Genomic DNA, 18215 nt, shown 5'->3' with positions numbered 1-18215 from the left:
TAGAGAGGTTCAATATAGATATCTCAACGGCTTCATTCTTTCCCTTTCTAGTAATTCCCTCACTGAGCCTTGCCGGAAACGGCGAGAGAAATAGATATGTAATAGACATCACCACTAGCGCATGCATGTACATACATACATACATACAAACTATATTTCTGTCTACCTGTACATTAAATCCTTTTCTTTTCTTTCTTGCTTTATTTATTTATTTATGTATTTACTTTTTTTTGGGAGTCTGCGTGCTTATCAAGGAATCTGGCATTAAGAGTCCAGCAATACATAAAAATAAATCGATGATGAGCTAGACAGAGAGACAGACTGGAATCAGCAGAGCCTATTGGTCAGCAGCCATACCCATGGCTTAGGGCCTAGGGCATAAGGTCCAAGTTCACGGCCTGCGCTCGCCTAGGTACATACATGAGTCACCTCTCGCCAGCTTTCTCGTATCCAGAATTCAAGATCCTTCATCTCCCGGAGATGTGAGATGCCATTCTTGCTTTAATGCTGAGAGATGACTAGTCCTCGAATTAGTCCTGGTCCTACTCCTACTCCTAGGCCTTTGGCCTGACCGCTGAGGCTATGATCTGCTGAGATGAGTTCCTGGCCAGGGACAGGAAGAGGTAAGGTTGAGAGATCAGGTGATGAGGTCTATTATTCCCAACTTTTTAAAACGTGTGAGGTGGTATGAAAAGTTAGTAGCTAAGAATACTATTAAAACGTTTTCTTCTTCTCTTTCTGTTTCTTTCTTTCATTTTTTTTAACAAACACATGGGATAGAAGGCCAGTTCTTCCCATCGCGTATATATGGACAGCAATTTAACCTCTCCTTCTCGTTCTCCTGAAATCTAAGGAAGAAATCTATCGTACTCACATACAAAAGGAAATCGACACCCATAGGTACCTAACCAAACTCCTCCAAAGCACATGGCAGGCATTCATATACACATACATACACATACATATCGTCCCCATAGACCATGCCTGGACCGCTTCTGGATCGCCAGGTTCACCAACCTAGCGGCCATTTGCACGCCCATTGGATCCATTTGCCTGGCCACCATTCCTGTTCAAGAGTCTGAACGACAGCTCTTTTTTCCACCGGTAGGAATCCAATCGCTCGTACTCTCACCCGAAGGTATACCACCGATTAAGAATCAGCCATTGGATGTGTAAATCATCAAACCGGCAATTTCCGCCCTCGTCGTTGTGACTGACGGATACGACTTCATTTATAAGGACTTCTTCGTTGCCAGGTCCTGTTCCGTTAAAGGCCTCAATCCAAACAACCACGTCACGATTGTCCTCCAACGACTGCTCCGAGGGTTCTGGGTATGCAACACGGAGGTTCACAGTAAAGTCTTCCCCGAGATAGACAACACGTGGTAATTGTGGCTCGACGAATTCAACATGCAGAGGCTGTGTTGAGTTTTCCCACTCCTCAGGGTGATCAACGTCGATTGCCGGTATAGAAGAAGAGGTTTGATGTCCATTCATGCCGTTCATGATGCAAAGAAATTAAATATCCAATAATATAACCGATTTTGGAAAGGAGGAGTCTTCGTGATTGAGAGTCGAGTAGTTTGCCAGCTAGCTGAGATGTCGGTCTATGTATCATGTTAGCACTTTGGTTAACTGCCCTATCATATAGTACAGTACAGTACAGCACAGTATAATACAGAGACAAGGAAGGACAGATTTTACTCACCTAACTTGATATGATAGTAGTATGTCTGCATTATTGAGGTTCCTTGTTTTGGTTGTCTCGTCCTTATGGGCTTTGGTTGGAGGTAGGAAAAGAGAAGAAAAATAAGAGAGAATTCTATAGAAGTTCTAGTTATTCCTCCATATGGAGTCACACATATAGTCCTGTATAGAGTCGTAGAGATATCTATGGCACAACTCACTCTGACTAGTAATTGTCATTCTCCGGCTTGCTTGGGTTAGGTCTTCACTCCACAATTCTTTTTCTTCTTTGTTTTTCTTGTTCTTGTTCATCTTCTTTCAAGGAAATCGCGGCTTCATCGGAGAGAGAGAGCGCTTTGTTTATAGAAACTGACAAAGAGAGTCTCGTGTCTAGGTAGAGTTATATTCATATAGAGAAACCTGCTTCGTCTGACCGGTCTCGCTACCTGGTTGTCCTCGTTGTCAGTGTTCTAGATCAGTTAAATACGTAGTATCCGTAACCAGATCTTAGACATAAAGGGAAGACGGCTCCAATTCTGACTCGAGAAGTTTAACTCCATACCTGTATTTAGTTCCTTCCAGTCATTCTATTCTTATATATGCTTTATAGCGGAGCAAGATCTCTAGGCCCGTTTTCCATTACCGAATATAGATAGATAGCAATGTAACTAGCTTGTCCTGATGAACGAACATATTGTAATTAACTGAGCATTCTAATCTAACCGAACCTAAGTCTAGGAGGAAATCTAAATTGATAGTACCAAATACAAGGAAGAAGACAAGACAAAACCCCAATGGCGAATGCCAAAAGGAAAATCAACTCGAACCTGTAGCAAACTCCTTCAAAGCACATGCACAGCCATTCTTATACACATCCACCCCATGTATCATATCTCAACCTCTTCTGGATCTCCCTGATGGAAGCAAGTTAAAAGCCATTGCCGTACCAATTTCCTCCATTTGCATAACCGGCAACTGCATCCCGCCTGGACTGGACTGTGAATGGACCTGACTCGATGCTAGCCAGCCGGAATCCCCTTGCCCGCACCTCTATCCTAAGGCGATATTGGCCTGGGTCCCATCGATTGGTCCAGACATCTGACCATAAATTTCCCCCTAAAGTGTGTACTCTGAGAGGCCCTTCCTGCACAGGAAGGATCGTTGTGGTCCCATCTGGCTTGAAGATAGTGATCCGACAGCCCGCTTCGAGCATGTTGAGTGATGCGATGCGAAGCTCTGGTGGCAGATTCTGGTCCTGCGGGGACGAAACCTGGAGTCTGACCGTAAATTGGTCTCCAACAGTGACAGTGGCCGGTGGTGGTACCGCAAAGGCGAGCCGCAGAGGGGTTGTCGCGTACGATTCGGGATGATCAATGTCGATCGGCGTCACAAACGGGACGTCCGCCGAGGATCCGACGGAGCGACCAGCTGCTCCATTTCCATTTCCATTTCCACTGAGATGAGCTCTGTTGCGGCGTTGTGGAGGCATGATGGAAGTGATCAAGTATCGAATAACCCGATATAGATACTGACTTGGATGAGGAAGAGTTCTTGTCGATTGATAGTCGGGTGGATCGCTGCCTGTCATTTATTAGCACTTCATTCAACCACATTCTAGTATAGTATAAAGACAGGGATAGAGAGGATCGTGCTCACCGAACTTGATAGTAGTATCTTCTTCCTCCTTGGAAGTAGAAGAAGAAAAGATGAACGTGAAGGCAATGCTTGATGCATTTTATAATGCAGCGGTTACTTATATGGAATCATCGATGAAGTTATCTATCTGTTGAAAACTCATTTCTGATCGGTTATTTCCGCCCATTTCTCCTCCTTAGGCCGGGCATTCACCTCTCATTCTTCTTCTTTTCCTTCCAGTTTTCCTGTCAGATCTTTGTTCTTTGTCACCTGGACGGTCAGTTTCATGGTCAGTTTCACGGACAATTCCCGTTGTCCATGGATCTTCTCCGGGATTCGCATTCCACCAATTCGTTTCATCGATATCAAGTCAAATGATAGTGAATTCTTAGAACAGAAACGAGTACCTAGCCGGACTAACAAGATAAAAAACAAAAATCCTGATTGAAGGAAAGTGGCACGAGCAGGCAAAAATTGAGAAATTGGAGTAGCATTAATATACGCCCAGTTCGTTCCCTGTTCGGTATGATTTCATCTATGATGTAATAATCATTGTGTCAGTGTCTTGTCTCAGATGACTGGCTGACTGACTGACTGATTGACAGCTTGCTTGCTTCCTTGCAGGTCAGATAATTGTTTTATTTCTTGCCTTTGATGTAGCATGCGTTCAAGTAAGAATTTGTTTATTTCCATTTGCTCCTTTGTTAGCATGCCATGTGGAGTGACCTCTTCTTTCTTTCTTTTCTTTTTTTATCCTCTGTCTTTTTTAAGAAAAGCATTCAATATAACTAGATCGATTACATTAAAATTATGACCAGATGGAGCGCCAGTGAAAAAGAATTGATGTCTGCGCCAAAAAGCTATTTTTCATAGGTCAGCGGCTAGGCCATGCATTTAACTTAGGGCTTAGGGCTAGGGCCAAGCTCGGCTAGATGAGTCAGCTTCCAACACCTTTCTCCTAGCTGACTACACAATTCAATATTCTCCATCCCTGATCTATCCTTTCTTGCTTACATGACGAGAGACGACGAGATCTGCGTCTGGCTGCTAAGCTACTAGGCTCCGCTGAGTTCCTGTTCAGAAACTCAGACAGCAAGACCGATTTTCATTTTAATCGATCATTGCTAACTTAATCTGAAAAGGACAAATTAAACCAAGCAAGCCTAGACTGGACTGAAACCAGGAAGAAGTAATAAATGGAAATCGACACCGATACTGAACTCCTCAGACCACATGTACACGCATTCGTACACACGTGCACAATAGACCATCCCTCGACCACTCCAGAATCATTGATCAATCTCTAGCGAGTTCTTCAGGGGCTTCTATTTTTTATATATAGTGCTGAAGATTGATATAAAAAGACAACTTAGGAACATATTTCGACAGATGCCTCTGTAGTGTAATGGCTTATCACATCGGATTCTGATTCCGATAATCCTGGTTCGATTCCAGGCAGGGGCTTTCATTTCCTTTCATTTTTTTTCTTGTATGTTGTGCTGAATATGAGTATTAAAAACAGAATTTATGGACGTTCCTCAATAAAAAAAAGCGGCTCTATCATGTATCATAGTGGATTCATCCTGGTTTAATTTAGGTAGGGCCTTTTGCCATCCTCAAATACAGCACACTTTGAGTAAGAAATCAATACTTTTTCTGTTTCGTTGATATTGACACTATTTAGCTTATTCACCTTGTATCTGAATTGCCATGACATGCTTAGCACAGGCAGAACTCCCTCTGCACCCCCCTCCCCCACTCCTGTCACCATCAGGAAATACCGCTGACTGGGTTCTAGTAGCGTTTGGATCTGTAAGTGTTGAATTCACCAGGAGATTTCCCCCAAGTCATTCATGGAAAGGACCCCATCCCACTTCTTGAGAGTTTCCAGGATCCTTTCTTAGCAAATAAGAATTATTGAGACTCTCAGTCGGAGCCCGTTTAGCTGCACCGGTTGTTGGTCTACTGACTCTGTAATCAGGATGTTCACGTCAAATTGCTCACCTACATGGATAGTTCTCGGTACTTGGACAAACTTCACATTTAGCAGCCTCCACAAGGGACATAGACATCCTGTATGTTCCGCCTTGCCTGGTTGGGGGTCAGGACCAATATGAAGAAGAGTCACTTCATAGTCGAATAGCTGTCCTTGTCAGCCACCATCTAATATGGTCTAGGGCAGAGACAGAGGATGTCCTTGCTCACCTGAAGTAACGTACAGCAGTAGGTATGTACTGTACTGCAGAGTATGAGTCCTCGATTTCGTCGTCATCCTCCTTGCTTCTATCTTAGAGGTGAGTAGGTAAGGAATTGAATCACCATGGTTCTTCTCAACACATGTTATAATGTAGTAGCTGTAGTTATATATTCAACTCTTCCCTGATTCTGACTGACTGTTGCCGACACATTCTCCTGTTTTTAAGTAGTAATCTTACTCTGACTCTTCTTGTATCTTTTTTTTTTCCTTCCTAACGGATAATCAGTTCTTCGTTCTCCGTCACCTAGACGGTCAATCCTGTCATCTGTGGATCTCCTTCTGGATTCTCATTCTATAAGCCCTTCTCTTATTACTATCTGCATGCTCCTTGTCGGGTCAGGTCGCTTTATTTTCTAGACTGGATTTAATCCATTGCATATTCAACCAAGTGTCTGTTTATTTTCTATTGTCTTTGTTAGTATTTCGAAGTTTTTTTTTTTTGAATATGTGAATAACTCAAATATATTGGAACTAAACTATAACTACAACCATAAATTGAGTCTTCGTGAGGAAAGGATCGATATCTGAGCAAAAGAAAAGGAGATGAACAAGAGGATCTCGACCGAGCCTATTTATTAGTAGGTCCGCGGCTAGACCCAGGGCTTAGGGCTAGAGCTAGAGCCAGGATCAGGATTAAAGTCAGTTCACAACAGCCTTATCACATCCAGAATTCACTCCTCTGGGATATTATTCTTGCATCCATGTCTACGCCCTGGTTTGACTACTGTCTCTGCCGAGTTTCTGTTCAGGAATAGGAAGACCAGTTCTCCAAGCCAGTTGGATTGCATGGAAAGTAATGCTACTAGGACCATATTATTGAGATGACTCCTCATCTTCATTTGTTTCTAACAAAATAGGAAAGGTAAAAGTCCCATTGAAGAATCGATAGCCATACATGTAGAACTCCTCGCACAAGCACATGTGGAGGCATATACAGACAGATCACCCCCGATAGATCATCTCTCAACCACTTCTGGATTGGCAGGTTCCTCGATTGAACTCCCAGATGCCAAGGAGTTATCTAGTTGCCACCGCCATTAGCAGGCGCATAGTCCCGATACATGAATCCCCAGCAGCTACTAATTCCTCCTAGGAAGCCGTCCAACCACGCCGTCGCCTGCATCAAGTACTGCCCGGGGGGCACAGTTGGTGGCATCTATACGTGCCGAATCCTAAGATTCCCCGTCCAATACATTGTGAGGAATATCTGCAATTGTTGCTCGACAATCCCCAGGGGCTCCCCTTTGAGTACGTCAGTGACGCAGATCGTGGACTGCACCGGAATACGGTTCATCTGTTCTAGCGGCCGGTCTTGCATGTCCCTAATGATGAGATTTAAGTCGAATCGCTGCCCCGGATACACAACCGCTGGTGGTCCTTGAGCAAACTCAACGTACTTGTCGGGTTCTGCTGGTCTAGGAGCAGGCATCTTGTATTCTGAGTTGGTTGATGACTTAGGTATGTATCGGTATTGAGGAAGAAGGAAGACTTGTTCGACGGCCGAATAGCTCTGTCCTTATTACTTAGCACTTTAGTTAACTACCCTCTAGTATAGTACAGGGATGATTTTGCTCACATTAGGCAGCTCGATAGCAGTAGTAGTATGCACTACAGAGCGTCCTTGATTATGTATTGTCGTGCTTCTACCTTCAGCCTCGGAGTTAGGTGGAAGGAAGAGAAAGAAACAAACAGGACAGGAGGAACGGCCACACATTTTGTAATGCAGTGGTTACTCATACGGAGTCATAGAAGAGTCACGTATTAAGTCTTTCACCTCTGAAAACCCCGCCCTTGACCGGTAGTCGCCATCCATTCCTCCTGCTTCGACACGGATCTTTCTTCTCGATTGATTCTTTAGTTAAAGAAGACCCCATATGGAGTTCATTCATCGACAGGTAAAGGCCAGGAAGAAATGAAGAAATTCATAGTAAGTAGCTCAATTGGTGTAGAGTATTGAGATAAATCAAGAAGAAGAAGAAAAAAAAAAGAAGCTTTCGTTCCTACAGGTTGTACATACCATGTCCGACCTGCCCTTTTATAAAAGCCATGTATTCCTAGCGGAAACCTGGATATCTCTCCTTGTCTTACCTCAAGTCAATCAGTTCACTGAAGTAAGGGTGCCATGTGTTATGTACCATGTGAAAGGGTTTTGCATAGTCTTGTCTTGTTTCTTCCCTTTGCGTCTGTCTGTCTGTCTCGGATAGGATGGTTGTTTGCTTGCATGCTTCTTTGTCAGTCGGAAAGAAGATTATATCACTGTGTTTCTTCCCAGGCCGACCCTAACCAAATCAAACCAAATCACCCTCGGTGTTTTATTCCCTTTAGCTTTACCAAGATCGATAAGGTCGATCGATCAATTAGATAAACCGGTTCAATTGGACGTCAAATCAATTAAAAATTAATTGACCATCTAAATTATGTTATTAGACACTTCCATAGTACTAGCCTACCTGATTGATATTCGTTGGTCTCAAGGTTGTTCTATTTGGTTACTGAGCGACTATCTAAACTATCTACTGCAAGTAACGCTCCCAAGACACATTTCAGTTATCCCCGACAGATACGCACTAGGCAATCAACCTTTGAGACCTAGTTCCAAGCAGACACAGCATTCTCAATTCAAATTGTCATCCTCTCCAAGCCCTCCTCCAGATCACTGGCTCGGGTTACACCAGCAACAGTCTGATGATGCTGGCCGCCAACTGGAGCGCCGCACTCGGGACACGTCGACAGCTGCATTGCACCACCGCACTCGCCAATGGTGAATGGATGCCCATTCTGGCAGTAATACCAATGGCCAGTGCCGTGAAACTCGCGCGCCATAGCAGCCACGACAGCCATGCGCTCTTCGCTGGTCACAGCCGTATAGAACGTGGATCCGTTGAGCATCTTCTCGGTTCCGTCAATCTCATCCGTCAGACCCCTTGTCGCGTTCGGGTGTGCATCACACAGACGTCGGGCTTCTTCGATGGCGGCACGGCCTCGCTGCAAATAGTCCTCCGCCACCGCAGGAACGGCACCGTACGAACGCTCAAGGGCATAGAGCCTCGCAAGAAAGGTATAGCCCTCGGCTTCCTGCAGCACTCGCTGTGAATTTGCTGCTGAGTCGATGAGCTGCTGGCATTCATGTCTGTTCTTTCGTAAATCAAGACACAGCTCACCCTTGTTGGCTCGCTGTCTAAGACATACGAAGTCGGCAAGCAAGGCAGTGTCCAAGCGGAGAATGAGTGCCATAGCCAGGATAAAGCCCTTTGTCTGAAGCACACTCTCGTCAAAGTCGAAAGGTCTTGCACCCTTTTTCTTGCGTCGGCGCACATTTTCCACCATGTTCCGCACCCGGTTGAATGGCTGCTCCTCGATGGCAACTTTCTTCCGGTACTCAGCAAGACGGCTGCGCAACTCCATGACTGCACTCCATCTCGCTTTGTCATGCTCGCTAAGAAGCTTGTGCATCGTTCGGATCTGATGCTCACGGGGACCTTCGATTCTGATGGTGATTGTCGACTGAAAGAGTCGCTGAGCCGCTTTTCCATCAGACTCATGCAGCAGTTGGATCTGGCTGGACACGTCTTGGAAGAGGGGAACATACTCCCGATTCACATACAGAATGAATTTCTTCGTCGATTCATCTAGTAGAGCTCGACGAACCAGGCGGCCGTATCGTGCAATCTCCCTCAACGGCCCTCGGCAAGTCGCGCAGGTCTTGATGTCGTCCATGGAGAAAGGGAGCGATGAAGCAGCAATTTCAATTGGTTTCTCTTCTGCGTCCACCACGTAATGCTTCTTGAGGTCCATTTGCGCATCCATACTCTCCATCGTCAGAAAGTGGCCGCATTGTGGGAAGATGCAAGGGTTCGCATTCAGATCAATTTCCCGGTATGTCTGACCCAGAATAAAGTCCACTTCGCTGTCCTTGACCTCGTCACTTCCACATACCTGACAGAACTCTTTTGAAGGGCACCGTTCTCCACAGACAGAAGGGCATTGATGTCCACAAGCCAGCTTTTTCTCGCAGCGCCTCGAGCATGGGATATGGTCGCATGGAGCAGCACAGGGCATGGAACACGCACTGTGCGGGCAGGCGGACAGGCATTTCTCCTCCGCACACGGCGTGCAGGGCTCACAGCATTTCTTGACACATTTGGAGTGACCGCAACGGACATCACAAGCCACTTCGCATGGAGGACAGGGGTTCCGGCCATGGCAGGTAGCATTACACACATGCGCGCATGTCGAATGATTTCTACCACATTTCTGCTGGCAGTCACCATGATCATCAGTCTGGATGGCACCCGAAGCATCACGCACGGTGCATTGCACACACTGACGCTTGCAAGCATGCCCACACGGCAAATGAGCGACGCATCGAGCTTTGCACTTGTACTCAGGAGCATTCACGTCGATGTGGCAGGAGGTGGTGACCTTATGTTGACAGCCTGGCACGACCTTCTCGACCTGCCGAGAGCAGCGAACGGTTGAGAGGTCCTGAACCTGCCAACAAGGGAGATCTGGCATCGGATGACCGCAAGGAAGCCTTCTCTGTTCGTCGTGGACGTTGACCGTACATTTTTCCGGACATGGATCGCCGCAACGCTTCGGACACGGATGGCTACATTCCTTTCGTGGCCTGGGGCATGGCTCGAGACAGTAAACCGTGTTATGAAGCATCACCGAGTGGCATTTCTGCACACATGCATGACCACACGGGAGACGGTTGACGCATCGCAGGTTGCAGCCTCCTTCTGGTGAGAATTGGGCAAAATGGTCGGGTTCTGATACTGCGATTGGCGTGTCCGGGTGTCGGGGACATTTAAGCTCCAGGCTGGTGCCAAAGTTGCTGCCCTTCTGGAGGATATCGATTACTTGAGCCCACATAGGGACATGGCTGGAGGTTTCCGAGTTGCCGATAATGTACATGCCATGCTGGGCTCGAGAGAGCAGAACATTGATGCGGTTTGAGGTCCGCAAGAAGCCGCACCGGTTTTGATCATTGCTGCGGACCAACGAGATCACTACCACTTTTGCCTCCTCGCCCTGGAAGTTGTCGACAGTAGCGATTCGTAGGCCTTGCAGCAAGGTTGCCCTGGATATATTATTGTTTGCCTGGGCGTCGTCCGTGTCGAAACCAGCCTTGTCAAGGTCATCCTGATCGCGTTCGCTGACAACAATGGCGAAGGATTCTCCAAGCCGCTGTCGTAGTCGGTGAAACTGGCCAAGGTATGGTGTTAACACGGCGATATCACCACTTTGATACTTCCCTTGTCGAATCAGATGATTGACCAACGCAGTCGTCATCTCAACCTCGTAGTCATTCCAGAACGAGGTCGCCATGGCATCGTTGTTCGCTTTGCTCGCTTCTGGCTGGCGATGGTCCAGCCAAAACAGCCTCGCCCGCATGCCCGCAACTTCCGGATAGTCGGAAACAGACGGAGCGTCCTGCAACTGTGGGTATAGAGTATCGCGAACGAGCTGGGAGATGGAAGGGTGCATACGTCTCTGCGTCTCCAGGGTGCTGTACGCGATCCGAGCACCTATTGCGCTTTCCGGCTCCACCAGTCTTTCAAATAAGGAGACATCCAGAGAGTATTGTTCACCGCCCCGCGGATTCTCTCGCGAAAGCTCATAGTTCTGAATCCGAGGGGGAAGTTGGAGGTGGTCGCCGATGAGGATCGCATGCTCGACCGACGGCAGAAGGGCTGTGAGCAGATGAGCTTCGATCACTTCACCGGCCTCCTCACACAGGACCACTTTCGACCGAAGTCGTCGAAGCATGTTCAAATTGCGAGCGAGACCAGTTGTTGTCACGCCAACGACATCCGCATCGCGGAGGCATCGGAGATCCAGCTCGTCCCGGACCTTATCGAACCCGGCTTTCAAGGCGACATGGGAGGCGTGGATCCTTCTCACCTGGGTAGGAATATGCTTGCGAGTCTCTTCCAGCCAGTTTTGATAGAGCAGTTGACGCTCCTGCCATGACATTTGATAGATATCTACCTTTTCCAGGTCTGCCAGAAGACGGGGGGTGTTGTTGGTTTTCTTGCCGGAACCGAGCCATTGGTTGAGCAGCCCCCGAGGATTGTCGACTCCTACCTTTGTATAGCCTTCGTCGTCCTCTCCAAAGAGTTGGCTGTAGTGCATTGGATGATATTGCTCCAGGTAGTCTCTGATCCTGGCACCCGAGTCCTCCGCCAATAGCCCTGAGAACTCCTCTTCGCATTGATCTAGCTCCCTGAGGAGCCGATATTGCTCGTACTTTTCAAACTTTGTCTTCTCTATGCGCTGGGAAACTGAACGAAGATTCAAAGGCTCCAGCTTTTCCGATTGCGACCGCGACCCAATGCGGATAATTTGGGATGTGATTTTCTTCTCGAGAAGATCCTCCAGCAGCTGATCAAGGGCGTGGTTGGTGTAGCATACACATATCACGGGCCCAAGACCTCCTTTGACTTTGTGTTTGTTGGCCAGCAGCACTTTGATGAGAGCAACGCCGGTATAACTTTTGCCAGTGCCCGGAGGCCCTTGAATCAGCCCGATCTTGCGCTGAAGGGTGTTGACCAGGCCCACGGCCTGTGCATCATCCAGACTAGAGTTCTCCTGGAGCTTCTTGATGTCCACCGGTTGACCGGGTCGAATCTCTAGGTCAACGTCATGGTCCATTAGACAGCGAAGACTGAAACTGAATCCTGCTGTCAAGGCGTACGCAGGCGGTGCCACGTCAACACAATGAGATATATCAGGATCGGAGGGAGCGAGAAGGTCGGAGAATGGCAGATCCCCCGCTCTCTTGATTTCCTGGAGAGCCAGCAACGTTGGCTGAAAGGAGGGGAGGAGCACTCCGGGGAATTCAACGAGCGACAAGGTCCGGGCTGCCTTCTTTTTGCTGTGATGGTCGAGAATGTATTGGATGCTGTCGTCATTCGGTTCTACCAGGCGTAGCACGGCCGAAGCCATCTTGTCGTTCTGCCAAAGTGAAGCAGGGTCCCTTCGTTTCTGTTCTTGCCCTTCCTTCTGTTTTCTGGTCTGCAGCCCGAGTACCGTGCAAAACACCACCGAACTCTGGAGGTCTGAAAGACACACGAGCGCATCAGCTTGGAGCCGCTTGGAAAGCTGCCACCACTCTTGCCGCTGCTTCGCTGTCATCTTCTGGACATGAAGTGGCTGAGGAAATTCAATTTCGAATTGGAAACCTGACCGATCAAGGTTGAGGCCGACCACACTCACTTGGTGGTACAGATAAGTCCTCACCCCTTGGTTCTTCTGCCCATCACTTCGTCCGGACGGTTGCAGCACAGCGTGGATCGCATCTCGGAGTTGGCCAACAGTGTCTTCTCTCAGAAGACGGAAGTTTCGATCCAAAAGGCCATCGATTCCACCAACATGCCACTCAGCAGGGTCCTTGACCGGCAGATACTCGGTCTGCGAGCATGAGATTTCCTGGGAAGTGGGCATGATGTTGATGTTGCAAATGTCCGCGTGGTCGTTATCATGTCGACCGCCAGGAAGCTCACGAGGAGTGACAAAGCGGGCGACGGGATCCTGCTGGCCTGCACGGGGACTCTGAAGTGCAGTTGGTAGCGAGCTACCGATGTCAAGACGACGTTTCAACCGTTCTAAGTGGGTTCGTGCTTGGTGAAGCAAGGTGGAAGCATCAAATGCGTCCAGAGCAGCAAAAAGATCCTCGAATGTGATTGCCAGTAGTTGGAGAGGCTCTTGAATGAAAGCTGCGGAGTTGAGATCCACAATCTGTGAGAAGACAAGAAGCGCCACTTCCAACTGCCTAACAAAAGTCTCTCCTGTGCTGGTCGTGGCTGTCAGGACATCTGCAAGGTAGGTCAACAGACGGATCGCTCGACGACCAGCAATCCCAAAAAGGAAGTTGTATATTGTCCCCACGGCTTGTTCCAGAACCAACGAGGCCAGGACATTCGGATGCGCAATGGTCTCAAGGAAGGGTAGCATCAGATGCTCGAACGTGGTGTTCTTCGATGTGGGGGACATGTTGTCGAAATCCTGTTCAGTAAGTTCGCGGATCCGTCTGAGGCCACCCTCACTGGCAAGGTTACGAACAACCTCCTGCAGAATATTAACATCAATTTCAATCAACCTTCGTGCTTCTGTGAAAAAGAACCCCAGTCCGGCACCCAACGGCCGAACGGCAGTCTGATCCAGCGGAATGTTATTCCTCCATGCGCGAAATGCCCTTTCGGTATTGGAGAGAACGCCGTTTTTGGCATCCGGCTTGACCTTGTTCTCCTGTCTATGCGCCTGGTTGGTCGAATTGATGGGGTTCTGTCCATTCGAGACGTGCAAGAATTTGCACTTCTTGTATTTACATGTCCCTGTTCTGGCAAACTCGTAGCACACTCTTATGATAGTCAGCAGGCTGTCTGGAGACAGGGTGTACGTGCTCCAAGCCTGGACTTACCCTTGGCTCGCCATAATGTTTGGCTCTCCGACTTTCGCCAGTAGCGAGTAATAAAAATAAATGACTGTTGGGTTTCTTCGGTTGTCATACCATATCAGCTATAACGGCACATACATAAAAGCTGTTTTTCCTGATGTCAGAGATAATGCACTGACTGTGATGAAATTGAAAGATCGAACGATTCAAAAGCAATGGTAGAACACGGTCTTTCTAGTCTGTAGCTGAACTCCACCGCGAGAGGCGATGATCCTCAGCCTTATCATCCAACTGGAAGAAAGCTGCGCCAGAAGAAGATGTGGCTATCTATTGACCAGAGCAGCCGACTCGAGGGATTCCCTCTCACCACAGGACGGATCAACTGGACGAATGGATGAAATGAGTGACCTTCGTGTTGAATAAAGACGCGAAGGATGAACTCTTGCTGAAGAGAGTCCAAAATAGTAGACAAAAGAGAGAGGGGGGAGAGAGAGAAAAACATAAACAAACAAATACAATATCGAATGTTGTGGTCATTCAGAAGTTCCTTCAAACGTCTTCAACAAGGAATTTACGGAACTTGCCGACAGAACCTGTTTGCAACAGCAATAGAGGTTGCAGACTGGTTGGCAAGGTCCTAGGTTCCTAATATAGCCCTACTTCTCGCTGCACTTATCATGAAGCACTGTCGAGAGATCCCTTCTGGTTATATTTGCGGATTGCTTGCTTTTTCCCATTGCGATGATTTCGCAGATGTCTGAATGTCCGAATCAATTCAGGTTATATGCTTTCAACAACAGTGTTCTTCGTGAGAAAGACTGATCTCTCTCCTTTCTTTTTCTCTTTCTTTTTCTCTTTCTTTTTGTCTTTCTTTTTGTCTTTTTCTCTTTCTTTTTGTCTTTCTTTTTGTCTTTCTCTTTCTCTTCGGAGCAGCTTTTCGTTTCGTCTCCAATCTCCATATTGCATATAGCAGGAGTTCTTAGATTGTTTCTTTCCCTGCAGGCAGCAGCAACGAACACATGCAGCATGCAAGCACCCATATCTGTTTGTTTGACTGCAGCAGGCCTCTCAGCAGGTGAAACAGGATGAATAAACCCCTGAAAAATTGCATGAAGGTTTTCTGCACCTGTTGGTCGACCAGTAAGTCTTGATGGTAAGTTTGATTTGTCCTCTTAATTGCTAGTTGGGAGGGTAGAAGAGAAGCGTGGTTGGTTAACAAGGCAGGCTTGAATTCAACACTTGGCGGCGATCTTCGTGTAGTGGCAGGATATAAGTATAATAATCTCTGGATGGAAATGCTGTACCAAACCGTGTTTTGGTAGTACGAAATGTCGGTTGCTTCCAACATGCAAATTCGTCCAAGCTAGTTTAATGAGTGGCAGGTACATGTACCTTGAAAATCAGTTTCCCGTGGCCGTATGCAGCGGAATTTCAATGATTTTTTTTTCCGAATTCGTAGGTTGAACGCTGGATGCTGAAGATGGTCCAGGAATTACTATTGCCTTCCCATAGTATGTATGTACATGGTATTTGGACTTCATCTGTTTGCAGTACATGCAGGCTCAACCTCACCATGGTCCAAATTCTGGTTCACACTCTACCTGGATTGATCTGTCTGGAGTCCTGATTCATGGCCTGTATAGCAGATCGTTAGATAGATTTGCTCCCTGTAACCCCTAAGCCTGCCTGCGTCTTCTTCACGCTTAATATGGGGTAAAGCTGTGGAGGTCCAAAATCAGGGCTGGATCTGCTGGTGTCTCAAGTCAAGCAGAGATCTTGAAACTTAGGGAGTGTGTGACGATGCGTACGTATACAAGTCACATGATTGATTGCATCAACCCAGTCAGTGCCCTCGGCAAGTCACTGCAGCGCAACTGCCGATGCATCGCCCTGGAATTGTCTGTGGATCATCACCACCATTCATCGTTATCATCATTACAACTGCGTCATATCGCATCACCTCCACAGGATAGAATAGAGTAGAATACTAACAGAATCATCGAACAATCAGACAATTATAGAGACCAAGAAAAAAAATCCGATGAATCAAATACTACAGTACTTTGTACTATGAACGAGGGAATTAATACCGAACAGGGCTATCTACACGGTAATTCTATCTGGGGTACCTTCGCCTAAAAATACATACTAATTAGGACATTTCCTCCAGGGCTATCTTTCCCTCCTTCCACGTGGGGTCAATTACCGGAATATTACTCCATACACCCACATGCTGAGTACGGAGTACATCATAAGACACATACATTATTAACAGAGAGTAAAATATCTGCTCGTTACCATAGGACGATAAATATGGTTCTCTCGATTTACAACAATAAAGTAAAATACCCATCAGTTTGACACGTCCATCCGATTTATCATTATTATTATCATACCAGGTAAGATAAGTTCCTTCCTTCCTGTCTGTACCCCATACCAACGTGAGGAATCACTGAAGAATTCCTGAAGAAGTGCAAAATGCAGAATGCTGGGTGTGGTGCCGTCGGGATTAATTAAAGTTACGCCAACCGGCTGGTTAGTTCGGAAATACGGAGTATGCGGGGAAAGTCCGGAGGATGTGGGGACAGACAAGTGACTTCAAGTGGAGTGGACCTCGTCAATCGCCACTGTTATATTATTATTGTGCACAGTTGATTCATGGATGGATTGTACTGTACATAATTAGCAGTTAATTGACTGAAGGAGACGACAGTCAACTCGGTAGATCGTTGCTGCCCTGCTGCCGAGGACTACATGCATCCGGCACCGTCAGCACAATATCGTATCGTATCGTATCGAATCGATAGATAGTGTGAGTACTTGATTCAACGAATCAGGAGGATAGAAGTGTTTCTTTCCTCGTCCCTCCCTACGTAGGAATGATTATCTTTCTGCTCATCATATAGAAGAAAGAGAAAGAGGGATATCATCGCATATTCGTGGCATCTGCTGTCTTACTCAGATCGCACCAATAATGATAAATCATTATATAATGCGCCTCACGGATAGATGAGCAGCACATCTACCGATAACCGATTACCCTCCTGACTAGCTATACCTAGCTAATCAGCTAGCTCGACACGTTTCTTCAGGTGGGCTGATTCCTGTGCCATACCAGGCACAAGCAACCATCGGATCTTGTCGACATTCAACTGCCGAGCAGAGCATCCACTCTTTCCTTCCTTCGTTTATTCAAATTCAACGCTTCATCCGATGGACTGGACAGACTGGAAGGAGGACGATAGCTGATGTGAGGATGTATTTATTTATTTCATGATCCAGCCAGCCCCCGTCAGTGTCTGGGAATCCTGCTGTCCCGAAACAGGGCGTTGAACATTAAGTCCATTTTTATTGTATTTTTCTTCCTTTGATCTTCCTTTCTTTCTCATCTGGGTATACATACGTATCATATCTATCATTGTATAACTTCTTCCTGCCTACCCACCGCCATGGCCCTCATCACGTCCACCCTCCTCCACGCCGCAACACAGTATGCAATCTACATCCTCCCCGCCCTTCTCCTCATCTACCTCCTCCGGCAATACTTCCACGGCGGCCTGCACCGCTACCCGGGCCCCTTCCTGGCCAAATTCACCCATCTCTGGCGATACCTCGATGTCCGCGGCCGCCGGCCCGAACTCACGCATATCCGCCTGCATCGACAGCATGGCGACGTTGTGCGGCTGGGGCCGAATGTGCTCTCGTTTGCGGATCCGAATGCGTTGAAGGTTATTTATGGGTTGAATAAGGGGTTCGTTAAGGTAGGACCCCTAGACATGTATCCATCTGTAGATGTCAAGCATGCTAACGTGACAGTCTGAATTCTACCCCGTGCAAATGTCCACCTCCAAAGGCGAACTATTGCCCTCTCTCTTCTCGACGCGCGACGAGACCTTCCACGCCAACCTGCGCCGCTCCGTCAACCACGCCTTCTCCATGAGCTCGCTGGTGCAGTACGAGCCGCTGGTCGACGAGACGACGGCGCTGTTCCTCGACCAGACAGACCGGCTGTACGCGTCCACCGGCCAGGTGTGCGACTTCGCGCGCTGGCTGCAGTACTTCGCCTTCGACGTCATCGGCTCCATCACCTACAGCAAGCGCCACGGCTTCATCGAGAAGAACGAGGACATCGATGGCATCATCGCCCAGCTGGCCCGCACCTTCGACTATGCCGGCCCCGTCGGCCAGATACCCTGGCTGGACAAGATCTTCTGGAAGAACCCCATCCTCAACACG

The 18215-nt window shown here is 47.5% G+C and overlaps 4 protein-coding genes and 1 non-coding gene across 5 annotated transcripts; 1 reads left to right on the top strand and 4 right to left on the bottom strand.

Moving 5' to 3' along the window:
* Positions 1 to 1017: 1017 nt before the first annotated feature.
* VTN77DRAFT_5871 (uncharacterized protein) lies at positions 1018 to 1506 on the bottom strand (the record flags this gene model as incomplete). Its single annotated transcript, XM_069422086.1, has 2 exons — positions 1018 to 1066; positions 1133 to 1506. The coding sequence occupies 2 exons, from the start codon at positions 1504 to 1506 to the stop codon at positions 1018 to 1020; spliced, it is 423 nt and encodes a 140-aa protein (XP_069276584.1).
* A 1108-nt stretch (positions 1507 to 2614) lies between these two features.
* On the bottom strand, positions 2615 to 3175 carry VTN77DRAFT_5870 (uncharacterized protein; the record flags this gene model as incomplete). Its single annotated transcript, XM_069422085.1, has 1 exon — positions 2615 to 3175. The coding sequence occupies one exon, from the start codon at positions 3173 to 3175 to the stop codon at positions 2615 to 2617; it is 561 nt and encodes a 186-aa protein (XP_069276583.1).
* A 1537-nt stretch (positions 3176 to 4712) lies between these two features.
* On the top strand, positions 4713 to 4785 carry VTN77DRAFT_t97. Its single transcript has one exon. It is a non-coding gene; the product is annotated as a tRNA-Gln (tRNA).
* A 1814-nt stretch (positions 4786 to 6599) lies between these two features.
* VTN77DRAFT_5869 (uncharacterized protein) lies at positions 6600 to 7007 on the bottom strand (the record flags this gene model as incomplete). Its single annotated transcript, XM_069422083.1, has 2 exons — positions 6600 to 6734; positions 6804 to 7007. The coding sequence occupies 2 exons, from the start codon at positions 7005 to 7007 to the stop codon at positions 6600 to 6602; spliced, it is 339 nt and encodes a 112-aa protein (XP_069276582.1).
* Positions 7008 to 8197: 1190 nt separating this feature from the next.
* VTN77DRAFT_5868 (uncharacterized protein) lies at positions 8198 to 14017 on the bottom strand (the record flags this gene model as incomplete). The annotated part of the gene is made up of 5 exons (XM_069422082.1): positions 8198 to 9514; positions 9887 to 10033; positions 10144 to 10205; positions 10270 to 13943; positions 14004 to 14017. 5 exons carry the CDS (start codon positions 14015 to 14017, stop codon positions 8198 to 8200), a joined length of 5214 nt encoding a protein of 1737 aa, XP_069276581.1.
* Positions 14018 to 18215: the final 4198 nt, after the last annotated feature.

Source organism: Rasamsonia byssochlamydoides (assembly GCF_041956645.1).
Source record: "Rasamsonia byssochlamydoides strain NRRL 3658 unplaced genomic scaffold VTN77scaffold_43, whole genome shotgun sequence".
Classification (NCBI taxonomy): Eukaryota; Fungi; Ascomycota; class Eurotiomycetes; order Eurotiales; family Trichocomaceae; genus Rasamsonia; species Rasamsonia byssochlamydoides.
This window is presented reverse-complemented; position numbering and strand designations above follow the sequence as displayed.